The 18,973-nt window shown below is 38.3% G+C and overlaps 1 protein-coding gene across 1 annotated transcript; it reads left to right on the forward strand.

Moving 5' to 3' along the window:
* Nucleotides 1-6,759: 6,759 nt before the first annotated feature.
* Nucleotides 6,760-18,362, forward strand: efcab7 (EF-hand calcium binding domain 7). Its single transcript, XM_017420404.3, has 13 exons — nt 6,760-7,166; nt 7,952-8,163; nt 8,439-8,525; nt 8,900-9,080; nt 10,577-10,698; nt 13,297-13,438; nt 14,214-14,323; nt 14,533-14,696; nt 14,868-15,001; nt 15,093-15,241; nt 15,337-15,546; nt 15,907-16,014; nt 16,874-18,362. Exons 1-13 carry the CDS (start codon nt 7,037-7,039, stop codon nt 16,952-16,954), a joined length of 1,830 nt encoding a protein of 609 aa, XP_017275893.1. The 5' UTR covers nt 6,760-7,036; the 3' UTR covers nt 16,955-18,362.
* Nucleotides 18,363-18,973: the final 611 nt, after the last annotated feature.

Here is an 18,973-nt window from a genome sequence, read left to right on the forward strand (position 1 = left end):
CTGTTTTAGATCTCAACCTACAGTAAAAATCCCTGTTATAGGTCAGGCTTGTTTTTGTAAAGTGTCCAGGTGGTAAGAGGTTATTCAAAGTACTGTGGCTCCTTCAATCAGCTGCAAAGGAGGCTTGTATCAAAACATTAGTTTTATTTATGGGCCTGCTCGCTTTGTCCTTCACGTGGCCTCTAACGGTGATAAAGTGAGAGTTACACGATCCACCTTCGGCAGAAATAGGAAATGTTGCTGTGAACGCCAGCTGTTGCTTGGGTCGACTGGGGCAGCGAGAGGCTTCGGCCTTCCCAGGCGCTGCCAAATAAAGAGCCTGCACCGTGGGGTAGGTGGTGTGGAAGACAGCTTCCCTCCCTGCACATTCACTTTCCAAAAGGTGTTCAAACTTACGCAGATGGGGAGGATTGCACAGTCATAAAGAGGAGGAGGTTTGCCATCTAAAAGAACATTATTTGCACAGCGTTGCAGCATTGTGTTTAATGTAGAATCAACTTTTGTCAGCTGCCAGACCGAGGCTCTGCTGTAGAGACGTGTCAGATCACTCTCCTGCTGTTTCAGACACTTCTCTGACGTCCTCCATGACTGCGCTGCCTCACAGCTGACAGCACGGATTCCTCATTCGTCTTCTGCCTCATCTCCTCAGGATCATACGCACAGGGGGTGAAGAGCAATTTCATTACCTGTCAACGGCCGAGGTGCCGCTCTAATAAAAACCTAGGGAATATGGGGGAGGAAAACATGATTGTAACCCCTCTGGCAACAAATGATATTACAAACACTGCAGTCACTGTCAAGGCTGAAGGTTTGTGGGGAAAAAGAGGCAATTTTGCATAAACAAGTGTTGATGGTGAAGAGGCTTTTTCTCAGTTTTTACTTCTCACTTAAATTTGAGTCAAGATGGATTGTTTCACCAGGAATCTCTTTACTTTAAAACATAAATTCAGAAAAAGAAATGTCATTTTAAGTCAAACATTTAAAGATAAATAAAGCTTCATTTTGACTGCAGGAACCTGTTTCCAGCAACTGAATTCTTTCGAGATTATTTCCTTGATTTGTTGTTTTTAACCCAAATAATAAAATTACTTCATTAACTAATTAAAGGCCTGGTATTCCTGGAACATATGCACATTGCCATCATCTTTCATGCCAGACTTATGTTGAGAAATGTAACAGCCATTTCAGTAAATAATCTTATGCAATATTACAAAATGTCACATTCAGAGGAAGTGTTGCAAATGACTCTCAACAACTACCACATCAACTTTTAGCTCAGAATCTAAGCTAGTCCTGGCTATAGAGATCAGTTATTGGAACATAGAAAACAGCAACAAAATAATAATGTTTAGAACACTAAAATCCTCCAATCCAGTCTTTTTAGTTTGCCTCAGTAATATTTTAATGAAATGTGGAGCTACTCTTTGTTTATTGCATTTTAAGATGAAATCAGGAATCTTTAGAGTGCAAACGTGGCTGTCTCACCTCTCCACAGGAGGCCACCGAGTTCACTTGAACTAAAACTCTCTAATATACAACTTTGCTTTAATTACAGCCATGAGTTCAATCAGAAGTCATAAAACTCCCAAAGGGAAGGTGGCATCTGTCCATGAGCCCCCACCTACAATTGATGGTGCCAGAATGTGGGAGCTGCCTAAGCTTGCGGCCCACGACCTGCGACACAGTCCCATCACTTTTATGACATTTTAAGGAATCTTTTTAATACACTCCATTACTGCTGACATACAAATCTTCCCTAACATGGCCCCATCTACAGCCTGATCAATTTTTACACTGCTGAGCCATACCCCGTACCTTCATTTTGTCATCTCAAAATTCATATTACATAGGATCTTCTCATGGGAAAAACTGCAATAAAAATATGTTATCAGTCCGAGGATGTGCACAAGTCAGTACCTGACTCCACCTAAAAATCCTCACAGAAGACAAAATTTGTTTCTGCAGTAAGCAGAACTGTTTAAATGTTATTTATTTTTATGTTCCTAAGAAAATATATTGTGAAGTGCAGCATTGATTTAGAACATAACCACGTCTTGATACGGGTTGGAGGAGCTGAATTTATGAATCCTTTGCACAACTCCTTTAATTGAATTTTCCAAATCTCTCGCCACACACAAATAATCAATACCTACTGCTGAGGGAAACTTGCCTCAGAATTATTAGGAGCCTTTCTTTTTCAATTTTGTAGTCATCAGCAAATACAGGCGTTGAGGGTATTTGTAATGCCACGACGATACCTAAAGGATTTATGTTCGTCTCAAGCCTGATTGCTCACTGAAAGTGACTTCTTTAGGATGCTTACTGAAACTTTTGTTAACCTTAAAAGGACAGTCGTAAGCGCTTCTGTACACTCTGTCCCAGCCTGAGGAAAGAAATAGTTTTAACCATCGCAGCACAAAGACGAAACAGGAGGGACCGCAGGAGGAAATATCTGTGTGGAGTTGCCAGACATTTGTCTCAGTCTCTTTTTCTCAAAATGCAACATGAAAGCATCATTAAGAGTAGACTAACCCCTTCATTCTCTCAATCACAATTCATTTGTATTCATATTACAAACAGTGGTGTAAGCTTACAATCTGATGAACAGAAACATAACTTAAGAGCATTTTTTCTTTGATTTGAACGGATTTCACCAGTAATGTTTTGGTTTGATGCAGATAAATTTGTTGCTACCTTTCCACAAGAATTTAAAAAACCCATCTGATGTGATTGGAGCCTAAATGCTTCAGTTTTGTCCCAGAAACTTTTGGGCTTGTCAGCGTGCATTTTGGCAAATTCCATTCTGACTTTTTGTGTTTTTCAGTCAGTAGTGCAGCCCTCCTGGGTCTTCTTCGTGAAGCTCATTATGATTCAAAATGTGATGCATGGTGCAATCAGCCTTGGGCTTTGGGACTCGGCTGGAACCAGAAAAAGCTACAGGAAGCTACAGGAAGCCACCTTCATGTAGGTCCTCAGTCTGCAGGGGGAGAAGGTCAGGTGCAGTGGTAGCTGGGTGGCCGGGGCCCTGAAAGTGCTGATTCTCAGCATCTTAACCCAGCTTGGGTGTCTGATTTTTTCTACTTTAAGTCCTTCTCATCTGTAAGTCACATAAATATGGTGCAAACACAAAAGGAAAAGTTTTTCTTTGAACTTTAGCTGATTTTGCACTTATTTTCAACCCAGTACCAGACCATTTTCAATGGAAAATCTTTGTTTTTGTTGTTGTTTAAGCTTACCTTAAACATGAATTATTCAGTCATAAAAAAGCTTTTAAACTCACTGGATGATCAAGACATCATAAAAATAAGGAGTCCAAGACTTTACAAAACTTCTGCTCCATATCACTTCTCCTTTTCAGGAAATACAATAGACTGCTCACTGTAACCACTGGCTCTGACAGTTTTAGTCTATATGATTAAATAAAACCACTCAGGAAAAGTTTATATTGTTTTGAAAATACAAGGGAGAAATTACAAATTGATTTGTTGCTGTATTTGTATGATTTAAAGGTGAGTTAAAAACTACTTGTACCCATTGTAGTTTACCTGCTAAATACCATAATTAAAAATATATAGTTTCCATAAATTGCACGTGTAACAGTGCCTCACAGCTTAGCTCACTTAAAGGACTGTAGTCAGCTTCAAAGATTCCTGACTTATTTTATACTGAGTTGCTGATGTATAAAGTTAACAAGTTCTATTTATATTCAGAATGCCAATGTTAGTACATCAGTACTCACAGATGCTTATGAAATTTTCTAATACACATATAAATACTAATGCATCCCCATACACAATATCCTTGTTTTTTTCCTGGAAGTTTGTAATGGTTTAAGACATTTAGTTCATGAGTCAGCAGCTTAAAGGCCATATCAGCCATCTGAACAAACACTTTACACTCGAGGAGAATCATGCATCCAGATACCATCACCATCATCTGTCTGGATTTCGGGCTTGCAGCTGATACATACTGGAGCCCTTCAGTTGCTTTGAATAACAGTTTGTTTACTTAAAATGTGTGTCACAGTGTGCAAAGAGGGCCAATTCTATCTGCTTTAACATTGTGAGGTCTGTTGTTGTAAGGACGTTTATTCAAAACTGATAAATTTCACAGAGCCACCATGTGACAAAAATGTGACATTCCTGGAGCGTGTGGATCCACAGTGTATCATGTAAGTTTGTCTCTTTTACTGGAACAAATTAAAATAATTTCTAACAACCTTATCAGAAAACAAGCCTGCTTCCTGACAATGCCCCCATTCATTTTCCACAAGCCCCCATTGTACGATTGAATCACAAGAATTGCTCTGCTGCAGGCATAATATGTGCCTAAAATAATCAAATTAATTCTTTCCTTAGGAAATCTACTCATTGACTTGTTTGTGCAATCATAACAAAATGTTGTTTTTCACCAAAGGTTGTGCAGCATCCAACTCAAACAAGCCTCCATTGATGATCAGAGAAGATACAGAGAAAAGGGTGATTAAACAGTGAACTATTCGCACAGGGGATCTCCACGAGAATCAAACTGTCTTGTGACCACATTTGTTTTCCTTCTTATTTCAAAGTCAGCCAAATATCTCAATCTGGAAACACAATCAAACCCATCAAAGAAGTACAAAAATCAGACATGTAGTGAAGAATCTGCAAAATAAAGTAAACAAAATTAGGCTTTACTTTAAAAAACTGGAAATATGCTGTAAGTTTTTGCTATAAACCAAGAATTTTTGGCACTTAAAGCAAAACAAATTTACATACAGACACAAAAGTTTGCTTTTTTTTCTTGTCATCTGTGCTACATGCTAATTCCAAGTCTTAACCAGTGTTACTGTTGTCAAGTCAGTTGGTTCAATAAAGCAAATAGTTATCAAAGTTATTTTAGAGAAAGGTGTTAATGATAAAAGCTGTGTGTATTCGGACAGTTCACTGTTATGTCTCTTGAGGCTGATTTTCAACTCAACAGATCTGAGGAGCTGTCCTTGTTGATTGCTGCCCTCTGCTGACTTATTAGAATAAAGAAATAATAAAATAGCAGCAAAAGCAGCATAAAGGAGAAAGGTTTCACAGGAAATGAATGACCAAAGAAAAAACAGTCAGCCCTTCAAGCTGCTATTCTGAAAGAAAAAGCCATGTCAGAAGAGAATATTCAGCATGTCATAAAACCATCATTTCTCAGTTTGAGGATCTTGTGGAGACAGAGATATTTCCGCCTATTTTGAAGATTTAGGACCGAAGACAAAGACTTTCTCATAAAAATTTCCTGCAGCTCTGTTATGGTTCTGATGAATGCATCCAGTGGTCGTTACAGAGAAGATCACAAGAAGGCTGGTGGTTAAATCAGGAAACAGTGAGCTGGCCAAGCCTCTTCTAAAGAGGTGACTCGTTATTATATGCAAAGTAAAAAAAAATCCTAAACAACTATTTTATAAAAAGCAGATTATCCTAAACAATGGATTTTATTGCAGTAAACCTATACAAGAATGATTGTTTTGAAATGATATTAGAATTTTTAAGCGTTTTATTATACCGTACAAGTGTTTTAAACTACTAAACTGTAAATCAGTTGTTCATTTTTGTTGTTATTTATTGCATTTTTGTTTTAGCCAAAATTTATTTATAAAGGAATGAATCTGTTTTCATCCAGCACTGCGCCAGCCTATTTTTTTCCCTCCTAAAATAATGCAAGATGCATGAACCAGTGTGGCCCAAATGACAAAATCAAGTGAGCGTGTTGACTGTTCTGTAAACTGACTTCATGTGACAGCATGATAAAATTAAAAACTAATGCTTGCCATGATGAATAGAACAGACACCAAACGTCTGCCTTGACTAAGGAAAGAGTTCTTGTGTTAAGTGACTCTTATACAACTATTTTTAGTGCTATGTAAATCACTGATAATTTGGCCCGTGATGGATCTCCGTCATTCCGTGTCTCCTGTCATTAAATTCTGATATGTCATTTTGACCAGCAGGAAAATGTGGCAGCTGAAATATGGCAACACATAAAAAAAGAGTTCTCTGTAAAGCTGTACTTTAAACAGACTTTGGCTCCTCATGTTTTGACGTTTAGAGAAAATTTGTAATTTGTGGCTCAATTTAAAAAATATTTATGTTGTTGAACTTGAAAAAGTAAAAGAGATTTATTTACTTTTCCAGTTGTGTGACATTTTGTTAACATTCAACATAAATTTCTTCTTGCCTGATAAGTAATAACTACTTCATGATACTGCTACAATGCTATATGACTTTGTTTAAAAAAGAACATACAACTTCTAATTGTAGCATTTTTTTAAATCTATTTTTAGAGTTCTGTAGCAACATGTAAAACAGCGCAATTTAATTTTGTGTGACTCGTCAAAATTGTTCTTCATTGCAATCACAATTATAACAATGCATAATGTTAAGATTACTGTTTAAAATCTATCAGGAAAGCTTTAATTTGAAACCTGCATACTATGTTGTTCATGGCTAGGCTATTATATATTCATGATTTTTTTAATAGTAAAGAGTTTAATAGATTTAAAAGTTTCTACTACTTAATTTTTTATTTTAATGCTCATTCAACAACAAAAAAAGACACAAAAATAAGTCTTTTTCTGTCTTTTTGCATTTTGTCTGTTACGTGGAGTTGACACTGGTTACCAGTATTAAATAAATACTTTATATTAAACACTGACCAAAAAAAGACTTTTATTATCTTCAATGAAATTTTAAATCTTAATTTTATTATTTTTTCCTCTTCTGAAACAGCGTGTTACAATTTACCATTATTTTTCATAATAGGAACGTTTTCTTCTTTCTGGTTGTTTCCTCCGTGCTCCTTTTCCTGCGCACCAACAAGTTTTTGTTTACCTAGCAACAGGCATGCTATAGCAACGATACGACGCGAACAAACAAATGATAAAATGTAGCTGAAGCTGGGTGCTTTATTGGGCTGTCGTTTGTTTGTTTTTCTGTTTAGTATTTTTAATCGTTTTGTTGAAGAGACCGAACAAACGGTAACCAGGTTCCGGTTGTGATTTTTAAATCCTTAAAGGATGTCGTTTCAGGAGTCATCTCGCCCATCCGACGAGGAGGAGGCTTTCTACATGCAGTGTAGAGCTGCGTACCTCGCTGTGTTCAGGTCCAGTTTAACAAATATTACGTCGAAACAGCAGTTATGTCGTGGTAAGCTAACATGTCCCTGTAAAAGGAGCTAATTTGCTCTCACTTTACTCCATGAATGGAGGAACGCGAGGTTTAACCATAGCATTTAAGTTCATTGTTCATGAATGTGCTTGTGCCTTACAAATGAATAAATAAAACATATAATTAAAACACACATAGCCGGGGAAATATCTAAAATCTTTGCTATGATTTAGTTTTTATTTGGCTTTTATATATCAGGAAAGTAATACAAATTCAGAATGTCAACAAGCATTATATTCTCATAATTCCACTTTTATAAACCAAAGCGCAGAGATGCAGATATTGACTTTTTGTTTCTGAAAATGTCCATTGTAGCTTCCTGAGTCAAAACAACCAGATGGGATGAAGGGATGGAAGATAGACGTTTGTCATAAATAAATTTGTGAACATGTTTGCTTCAGCTGTCTACCCATTCTGACATCCGGAGCATTTCATTTAAGGCAAAATAAGGAAAATTGTTTGACCCAATAGCATCTGTTAACTCACTTTCTGGATTTAAAAAATTACTTTGCAGCCAACAGGTAACAGATTTTTTGAGAAGTCACAAAAAGTAAAATTAAACCACTTTTTTGTCAATATTATTTAAAAACATGATCATTTATCATTCTCTGACACTACTTCACATCAATACGACTGACTTAAACTAAATTTGTGAAACTCTGAATTTTTTATACATATTCATATTTTTGAAGGGTTGTGTTTACGTTTTCTATACTTCTCGTTCATCTTTTGTTGCCTAAAGATATTCTTTTTACTCTCCTCAGTTCTTCAACAGGCTGGTAGAAATCCCTCACAAGCCTCTCTCAGTGAATATTGGACTAACAGAACGTTGAAACTGAACTTCGACGACTTCTGTGAGATTCTCAAGCACGAGAAGAAAACCGAGGAAGCGGAGCTAATGAAAGCATTCAAAAAGATGGACGTTAACGGTGATGGCTACATCCTGTACGAGGAACTGGAGAAGGCTCTAACCACTGTGAGGAGCCTTAAACATTTTGATTAGTCAACTTTGCCCTTTAGGCTTCGGTTTTGTTGGATTCATGTTCTTATATGTGCCACTTTTAAGGAAGATGAAGATTGTCTTAGTAGTACAACCGGCCACTGTCACTTTGGGGGTAAATGTGAGCTACTGTGGGATAATACTGATGTAGACTGCTTGAAGATTATTTTATAATAATCAGTAAATCACTGCTGCATCTGCAAAACAGATATTTTGTCATGACATTTTCTTTAACATGTTCAATTTTACAGAAAGGGGAGAAAATGACAGCTGAGGAGGTGAATGCTATTTTTTCACTAGCAGACTTCAACAAGGACGGCAAACTGGATTATACACAGGTAAGTTCAGACAAATATGAAGGAATTTTTACTAATCCTGAATCTGCTTTGTTGAATACTCTATACTTACCATATAAAAAGGTAATATTTTATGCCAAATTCTGTAAAATCTGATATTTGTCACAATAAATGGACTACAGTGTTGCCTTTTCTCTCAAGCAAATAAAATGAAATACCCACTCACTGTAGTTAGGATCTTTCAAGTTTGTTGTTAAAATTCAAATAGCATCTTGTATTTTTATTTTGTGCTCTGTTTTTTTGTGGATTTAGTTGTTCATTCAAAACAGTTCTTTCCGTCCCGACAAATCAATATTTTTGTTCTTCTTTGTTGGTTTGAATTGCTGCTCATGTTTGATTCTTTCTGTTTCTGTCAGTTCTGCAGGTTGTTCGTTTCTACAGTGGAGCAGTGTCAAACGGCTGCTGTGGAGAAGCTTGAAGCTGACACCAAGCTGAAAAGGCAGAACTTTGGCAGTCAGTCGTACAGCCCTCCGAAGGCATCAGCATCATCTTTAGAAGCAGCTCACCCTGCAGAATCTGGCTTGACACTTAAGAAAGGTACAAATATTACTGAGATCGGATTATTTTAAATTTAGCAGTTGAGTATTTATGTGTTCTTTAGCACATCTTTGTGTAGTACTCCTTGTAGCAGATCTACTCCCACTGCCCCAGTACACCTTGATGATTGGTTTTGATGAATAAATAATAGCCCTGGTATTGATCAATTTTTCACCACCAGTGTGACAAATCACCCTATTTGACAGTCCATACATCATAAGAGCCACACAATTAGGCCAGCTTGTTTAGAGGGAGGGGACATCAAAGTGTTTTGATTTGGGTAATCATTTCTGCCATTAAGCAATTGACAAAAGCCCTGACCACACTTTGGCTTTTAACTACCTGTTTGAGGTCCACTTGGAGCTTCAGACCTGAGAAATCTGCATGTTCTGACTCAATTATCACCTTAAAGAGGATGTAAAAGTGCACTTTTTTAAAATGTAGAACCCAACTGTTGAAGAAAGACTGAGACGAGCTGAGGTCCAGAATGAGGAAGTGAGGGACAGGCCCACGTTGGGAAGACAGATGGGGTTGATTTAAGTGGTCGGTCCATGTTCTTGTTATTGATTTGGAGGATTTCACCACTTCTCACTGGGGAGGTGATGAAGGATTAGAGAGGAGGCACAGTCAACCACCACTGCAAAAACAAATGATCTCTCAGGCAGTAGTCAGGATTATCACATTATTGTGCCTCACCCATGTATTGATTTATACCTGTTTCATTTTAATTCAGCTTTGACATGGGATGCTACGTTTGGGCTTATGGTAACAAGGTTACTCCTGCAGCTTCAAAACTGTTTGGACTTCAGTTTGGCTTTGATTTGGACTCACATTAGTCTGTTAAAACATCTTACTGATATTAAACATCAATACTTTACCTGAATTGTCCCAGATAACTGAATAAACTTAATATACATTTAATTCTTGTTTCATTAGATTTTTAAAAAATAATTTCCATCAAAAATAAATACATTTTGGAAAGGTTAATATAAACTCACACTTAGTCTTTCAATTCGTGTTTTTTTTTTGCCCAAAATAAACATTATAAATATCCTGATTAGAATTCTGACATCAGTATAATATATATCTGTGATAAATGACCATGACAGTGAGCTTATTTATTTCTACACCTCAGTAATTTGTTTATCAGCCTGTCACATTACTTTGCATCCTGATTTCCCAGCCTTAGAAACAATCAGACCCCTCATTAGGGAATTGATATTTTCTGCCTTCAATTAGTTTTCAAGAAATAAAGTTGTGTGAGATAATGGATTTGAAAGGGTGCTGTTATGCAATTTGTGATTTAAAATGCCACCATAATTAATTAAAGGGTGCATGAACTTTCTTAGAAACCAAATCCAGAGTAGTCCTTCTCACTTAAACTTAGTAATGTGGGCTTCTGAGAAGACAGATAATAGAGTGATCTTTGCTGCTCGCCTCATTCCTGCTGTGGTGTAAGTTTGGAGTGTTTCCTGACTGGTGTGTGTGTGTCTTAGACAGCCGATCCTCCTCCCGTCCTCCTTCTGCTCGCAGCAGACGGTCCTCACTGTCAAACCCAGTCACAATGACACCCAGCAGCACCAAGGCCAGCAAAATCCCAGAACCTCCAGGTTTACAGGTGATCTCCTGAAATCATTCAGATTTTCTGTGATTAATGTCATTTCTGTTTAAGTATGAGCATGGGTGTCCAAAATCACTACCAACTCAAAAACTCTAATCACACACACACAAACACACACAGCCCAACATTCTTTTGGGTCCTCGTGATTTAAAAATATCTAATTTAGCGAGGGGTTCATTTTTGCAATGGGAAATGTGAATTACACCCCTGTTTCCTAGAAGGAGAAATTCATCCTCATGGAACAGAAAACGTCAGGCCTTATTATAAATATTTAGCCTGTAATTTCCTGCAAAGGGTCCATAAAGTATCTGTCTAATCTTTTTGGAACCGGAGTTTTAACTGGTCAGTAAGTTACTCAGCATTTGTATCTGCAGTGTGACATTTTCCCAAAATGCATGACTTGTCAACTGATTCAAGATGGAGCCCTGATAAGCAAGTACTTTTCCAGAAGTTAATTTGTGTCTGTAAGACAGTCTTAAAAAGTGTTCGCTCCCCGCATGGAAGAGAAGAGGAGAGTTGAGCGTCTCACAAGAGTTCAGGGCAGAGACGAACGATGTGATGCGGTAATTTTCTTGTAATTTGAACAAAGTGTGCTGCAGACTTTTTATTAAGGTCAATAAATTGAAAAAGGAGTGTAACATATCTCCGGGACCCAATGCACTCACATTGTGCATCATCATCATCATCATCATCATCATCATCATCCATGTTCTGAGTTTGATGGTCCAACATTTTGTCTCTTGTTTTTGGTCTAATATCTAGACAAAATTAAAGTTTAATTGTATTTAAGCCCATACATGATTTACAGCGTATGTTTATCCTCTATCATCAGTTTGCTTTATTTTGTCATTTGCTGAATTACTGGATATCTTTGTCAGTGAGGGGCCCTGCAGCCTCGCTGGTCGCTCTGTGTCATTGTGTTGCAGTGGTTTAGATGGACGAATACAGCCTGGGGTGGATAGATATATGTACTGTATTGATCTCATGCTCTTTGTTTTCACTCTTTTTGGCTTAACCTCAGCTGGTTTGCTTTACAGCAAGGAGGGGGGAAAAAAGTAGCTAAATAAATAAACATAACTACCCCTTGCACCATCTCTCAGGTCCGAGCACCGTGTTGAGATTGGAAATGGCCAGACGTCATAAAGGGTAAAAGAATGTGTGTCCAGAGATTACTTCAGAGGGAACTTCTGCTCGCTAAATTGGCTCCTATATTGCCACAGGCTAATAGCTGCGGTGCTATTGGTGAAGGATAGATGTGTGGTGGTATCACTATGTATATGTGAGTGTGTCAAATTTATCTTTGTGAGCAGAAATCTACATAGGAAGGATTATTCTGCTTAGCATTTCTTTGTGTGTAGATAAGAACGGTAAGAAAATGAAAAGGTTAAAAGTGAGTGTGTGTGCTGGTTTGGTGTCCTGCTAGCTGCTGTGAAGCAGTAAATCAGACCTGTGGCCAGAGCAGGTGACAGAGCCTGTATTAGTCTGCAGGCTGACCCTCTCTCAATGGGGGCATTAATTCTGATGTCCTTAAGCAGTGGATGGGTGCCCGTGGCATTTTCCCTCATTTAATATTGTCTGGACAAACCACAGAAGTGTTATGGTTTGATCTTTTATGCCTCTCACAGCCCAAGATAAATACTTGGAGAAAATGGCTTTTCTCTAAAGGAGTGGCATGCTCCGTCTTTATGGTACTTTTCTTTGTTTAACTTGGTGATTTATTTGTCAACTAAAAGGATATATGGCCTATTCCAGCCTCGCTCTGCCCTCAATGTCCTTTTACTGTGTGTCCACACCAACTGTGTTTTCATTTAATGTGTCTCCAATGAGAGGAATGAAAACTTCCTTGTGTTGATGTTCCTGTTCAATTTCAAATTATTACCTAATTTCAGTTGTGTAGCCAGACAAAGCAACAACAGGATTGCGAGATGAGAGAAATATCAGGGTTCATAAATATTGCCAAAGTAGCCCCTTGACAGTTTTGAATGAAGATTGAAAAGGCCGTATTTATCAAAGTTAAATGGACTCCAATTTGCCATATCATGTCCAAGGAGAGAGATTTACTCCAGCCTGCAGCAGAAATACAGTGAGACACTTCTGCCCCCCTCTGGAGCAGCATGAGTACGACACGTGTGTATGCTGTGTTGTGCGAACATTCCCCGTGTTGTAATGAATGTTCCCCCTGAAGACTGGAGTGGTAATTATCACAGTGGCAGTTTCTGTTAATCAACCCGAGCTACTTCACTGTTTATGAGTGGTGGCTTAATTCTCTCTTTCATGCCATTATACACTTCCCCTGTCACAAGATTCATCCCACTTTAAATAGGAACTGCAAATTAGTTTTGGTTTCTGCTGAATGAGTAAATGTATTTTGTTGCCTGAGATAAAACAGTGTCGTAATTGTGTCAGGATCTAAACAAACATCACACATAGAAAAACATACTTGGACACAAATAAAAGGCTGAAATGCTTTACCAATAACTGCAAAGGCCTCAGCGTAACGATCACTTTAGTCTGGGCCTTACAAATATGTTTTCTGTCTCACACATAAGTTGATATTAGTGTTTAGTTAGTTAAACGGAGATGTTTTCATTCCAGGAGTGGCATCAGAGCTGTATGAAAGGATGCTTCTTTGTAGAGGACGATGGCAGTATCAGCTCTCTGCAGTACCAACTTCATGTCCCCCACACCACCAGTGTCTACCTCACCATCCAACCACTGAGCCTCAGCCACAGACCCGGTTGGTTCTTTCTGGATAATTGCAATAAAAAAATGTGCATATACTGTAATTATTAAAATATATGTTTTTTTTCTGAAGTGCTGTTCCAGGCCAGTTATGCTTTCCAGTGTTTTAGTTGCAAGATTTGGGTATTTTTGTGAAATCATAGTACAAAATACAGCCCTGTCCCACCTAATATAAGGATATAGATAAAACAAATTGACTGCAAAGAGGTTAGACCTCTGTGTTTCTCTGTATAAATACCTCTGGATCTCATGCAGCACAACGTTAGATTGTCTTCTGGTTCAGTGTAGGATAATCTGTTGTACAGTTAATATATGTAAATTCACAGACAGTGGCTTAAAGTAGAAAAGCGTTTGTGGATTGTAAAATAACAGTTTTGTACACCTAAAAAAAGCACAAACTTGCATACATTTAGTCTGTTTGGGTATTTCCTGCAATGATGCATACACTCCAAAGCACTTAGGAAAAGTCTTGAAAGATCCTTTTTTTATTTTTCTGGAAACAGAAAAATACAATACTGGACTGAAAATAAACCAAGCCCAAATACCTGGAAAACTACCACTCATAACCACTTTAAAATAAGTTACAAAAAAGCTGGCAAATTAGAAATAAAATGAATAAATACATGATGGCTCAAGACTTACACACATTACTGTAAATGATATTGGTTTGTATTTTACATTTCAGTTTTGTATAGTAAACAATTCTGCAATATGAACATACATGCTGTGTAAAATGTCAAACTCTGAATATCTTCTTGATGTTTTTCCAGACAAGCCTTCATCGTGGATGACAGTGGACACAGCTCTTTTTCTTATGTCAGCTGGTGAAACCAAAGAGGACTCAGTTTTAGTCTGTTTCACTGAATCAAAAGACAAAGAAGTATGTTTGCTTGTTTCTTTGTTACATTTATTCATACGCTGAGTCAGTTTCTGTAATGTTTGATTGGAGATTCTTGAGTATTGGTACACGGACATAAATACCAGGTGAAAGTGTTTGTCTGACAGCAGTTTGCCAGAGAGCCCTGCACTCAAAAACAGTTTTGTTCTGCTTTAAATTTAAAATAATTTACCATTTCTTTGTTCCTGTAGAGGTATGTTTGGAAAGGAGAATTGAATGCAGGGACATACCACCTGCTTCCCTTCACCAGTGGCTGCAGATTAAAGAAACAAAGCAAGAAGAGTTTTTCTAACAGATCTGTGGAGCTAGTCTACAGGACTGACACTGAAGAACTAGATCTCACCCGGGAGTTTAGGTAAACCAGCCTCAGTGCGCTGATAACAAGACCTTCAAAAGGTGGATTTACCAAATGTGTGTTCAGACCTGAAGAAATATCACAGAAGCTGAATGTAACAATAGCTTTCTGCCATTGTGTTTTATAAAAGAACAGGTGTTATTTATCTGTAATACTCTGTTTCTCCCACAGGGAGGTGCTGTCTGACATCTTTGAGGTGATAGACCTGGATGGGAATGGTTTGCTCAGCCTAGAGGAATACAATTTCTTTGAGCTGAGGACCAGTGGAGAGAAGTGTGACAAGGAAGCCTGGACTGTGTGTAAAGGTGATCAACAAATAAAACTCGAGATAAATTGAGCTGGAAGAAGATTTCAAGCTTTCATTAGGCTTTTTTTGTTGTTTTTGTTTTGGATCAGAAAACTTTGACATGAGAAAGAACCAGCTGACGCGGCAGGGTTTTATGGAACTGAACCTGATGGAGGCCACAGAGAAAGACGGGGACCCTGCAGACCTGTGGGTCACCCTGGAAGCCATGGGCTATAATCAGATGCTGGAGCTAGTCGAGGTGGGCTTCTACGTGTGATTTTACTCAGAGAGCTTCAGTTTTGGGTTGACATGGCTACTTAATAACTGAATGCACTTTTCTTTCTGCTTTGTCAGGCGTGTCCATTCCAGATAGACGTTTACTGTGAAGACGCTCAGCCATCTTTGCAGCCGCTCAGCATGGACTCAGGACCCAAACTACTAAACCAGGCCCTCCAGAAGTCCATCACAGCTAGGACAGGAGCCAAAGCACTGAGGGGCCATGACAGTGTCTTTGTCTACACTTACAGAGGGGAGCACAGGATCTCTTCCCTCTTAGCCAACAAGGTGGGGCACAAATTTTATTCATTATTATCTAACTGTTAAAATCTAGAGTTAAATAAGATACCACACCTAACTACTACAGACTGTAATAGTTAGAGTCCATTCAAGTCACTGTCATTAATATGCAGCAGGGATATTCAGCCTCTTGGCAACAGGAGCCAGATTGAAAGAACAGCTGAGAAAACAGTCTACCTCTTTATGGTGATGATACTGTAACTGTTTTTTATCAGTACTTGTTTATTCAGATTTATTTTTTGTGGAGCCCGCAGTTTCTTTTTTTTGTTCAAATAGATTTATGCCTTTTTTTATTGATTGCAGCTGAAGAAAGTTGAAAGCTGTTGCTTTTTTATTTTTGTTTTGCAGACCAATCAGAGAGTGACGGTTCATGTCAACAATGAGCAGAGCAGGAACTGCTGCAGCAGCAGAGGCATGACTGTGTTTGCTGTGGAAGTACCAGCCAGAACTAAAATGGTAAAAAAAGAACATCTCTTTGATTGTGTAACTGAAATGGTTTCCTTTTTGTAAGCTTGTGTGTGTTGTGTTAGCAGCAGGTCCTCAGGTGACTGTAATAACAGGAACTCTGAGCACTCTGCAAGTCTGCAGCAACAGCCTCAGAGATGTGCAGAAAACAATAAAGTTTCATACATTTTTGATTAAAATTAAGTTTTAGTTTGAAAATCCACGTGATCCAAACAAACCACCACAATCATCTTACATGCAGACAGCAAGCAGATGCTACAATTTACTGTGTTCTCTCACAGTCAGACTTTGTCCTGGACGGGTTAGCAGACACATACACTGAAGGTTTGTGTCCCTTTCTTAAATAGAATTAAACTCTTACTGACCTGCAGCCACAGATGTGTGCACTGAGGCCAACTATTTACTTATGTTCCCTAACGGCACCACATTCAGGCAGTCAGTTGTGAAATTGTGACAACAATAAACTCTTCATCTGAAGGGGTTCAGATCCAATCTTTTATATCAGCTCTGAATATCAGACCCCAGCCGACAGAAGAAGATTGTTAATGAACATCCCTGTCTGAGTTGTAATAGCCATTGTGACATTATACATTTACAGGTTTTGCCTTCTGAAAACTCAGGAGGCACCTTCATTTTTCAAAGTTACAGTGGTTTCCCGTCAACAAAATCTGGTTTAAGGACAACTTTTGCTAAAGTCCTCTGCTGCCTTTTGAGTAACTCTTGCAGTAAGTCAGGCCACAGTCACACACGAGGTGAAAACAATACCAGTCCTGCTGTCACAGAAGAAAAATATGATGGTGAATAATTATCTTGTGTCTTTGATGCTAATACAAATGTGTTTTTGCTGTAGGTGTGCCAACATGTGTTACCCATCAACGAGAAGCAGGACTGGACCTATAGCTGTGTCGAGACCATTCTACCCAACACATAAAGCTGCACTTTCTTCTGACATGAATGTGTTTGGACCGTGAGAGGAAACTGGAGAGTACTCCAGGGGGAGACCATGTAAACTCCACACAGAGAGGCCCCAGCTGAGATTTGAACCTGAAACCTTCTTGCTGTAAGCTGCGCAACCATTAGCCAATCAGTAAAATGTTTTATCTTGTGAACTTTTATCAAGGCACTGATATTTTATTTGTGAAAACTGAGAACTTCTTGATAATGTCACGGTTTCGAAGGAGAAATGGACCTAGGGCTGCAGACTACACTAACGAGGAAGTAAAGGAAAATAAAACTTTAAATAAATAAAAATAAACAGGCTGACGTGGCAACAAAATAACTTCCAGGAGGCAAAGGAACCACAGAAGATGCCATCCATGACAAACAATGACAGAAGGTTGAGTAGCTGGAGGCTGAGAGAATAAATGGACAGGGCCTGATGAGCAGAGGGGAGACACCTGACATAAAGACAACTGGGAACAGGTGAGAGTGGGCAGGGCACACTCTGACTGAGGAGGAATGAAGTGGGGGCGCAGGGGAACAAAACTGAACACGAGAGAACATCACAGAAAAGAATTCAAAACAGTAAACACAAAAAACAGGGTCTGTGACAGATCAACAGGCTCATCGGGTCCTTCTGCAGCAAACTGAACAACCTGCTGCAATGTCCACTTCATAAAGAACACAGTTCTATTTTAAACTTGATTTACTCCAAGTTTCAGTTATCTAAGTGACATATGCAGCAGTAAAAACAGCTGACTAGTCAATTCAGTAGTTTGGCATTCGAGGAAGCTAAAAGTTGAGCTTTAAATGCATTTAGGTCTTGTGCCTCATTAAATTATAACTCATTAGTTGCAAAAATGGCTGAGAACTCAGTCAGTTCCTATTTGTGCTTTTTACAATCAGATCTTCAGTTGTAGGTAGCGTCTTAGTTTACCATTTTGTCTGCACTGTGGGAAACGTGACACTATTGATCATTATAATCTTAATCTGGCCACGTGAGGATTTGGGTTTGGCCATGAAATGCATTCCTTTAGATCGCCCTCAGGTCTAAACTTTACTCGCCCTCAGCCCTTCCAGTTCACTACGGTCTTTGCCTCCTATTTTTATCTCTTGGGCCTTTATCTGCCCTTTGACTTTCACTGCTGAAACAGTAGAGCCGGCGGACTAAATGTCACATATGTGCGATATATTTAATGTCCTGAGCCTCTGCCTGCGCTTTTTTTTACCCACTTTGCTGCTTTTACATCTGGGGTTCAGTTGTTATCCGGACTGAATCTTCATCATTCATCAAATCCCTATTAATGCTGTGAGAAACAATAATTAATGTCCAATAACCAAAAAAAAAAACAATTATGAGGATAAATTGATATATCTTTTAATTTACAGAGTTAAGAAAAGGAACAGATAAAACTGCAGTTTTCAGTAAGATGGTGAATGGAACTACAAACTTGTAGAACTGAAATTAAAAGTCTTTTTTAATAGAAAAAAAGCTCTAAAACAAATAAACCTGTCCCATTCTTCAGACATCATATCTGAGGTTAAACTTTGTGTTGATCAAACACTGTGATGCAACAAGCAGGCTGCTGTGGCAAACATTTCCCAACGCTCTTCTTACAGAATTCACTCTTTAAAACTGAAACAAAGTGTTGATGCATCTGAACACCCTGATGGGGAACTTTGTTAAATATGACTTGTTTTTCTTTCACACAAATAAATATTTATGTAACTTTTTTGTACCTAAATTTCTTCTGCTGATTTTAACCCTTGCAGGTCACTGACCCGTCTGTGTATAAAACTCGACCCCGAGGGTTCGAAGGTCTGCAACGTAAATCAGAAGCTGCATAAATCAAAAGGTTTTTTAACTCACACATCCCCATCAACATTGTTTAACTGTACATAAATGTAGTAGATTTATGTAGACACAAAGGCTTGAGGCTGGGAAAATGTAGGGTTTTTTTTTACCAACAGGACAAAGTTACCTCTGAGGGGCTGTTCTCCAAAGTTTAAT

Source organism: Kryptolebias marmoratus, linkage group LG24 (assembly GCF_001649575.2).
Source record: "Kryptolebias marmoratus isolate JLee-2015 linkage group LG24, ASM164957v2, whole genome shotgun sequence".
Classification (NCBI taxonomy): domain Eukaryota; kingdom Metazoa; phylum Chordata; class Actinopteri; order Cyprinodontiformes; family Rivulidae; genus Kryptolebias; species Kryptolebias marmoratus.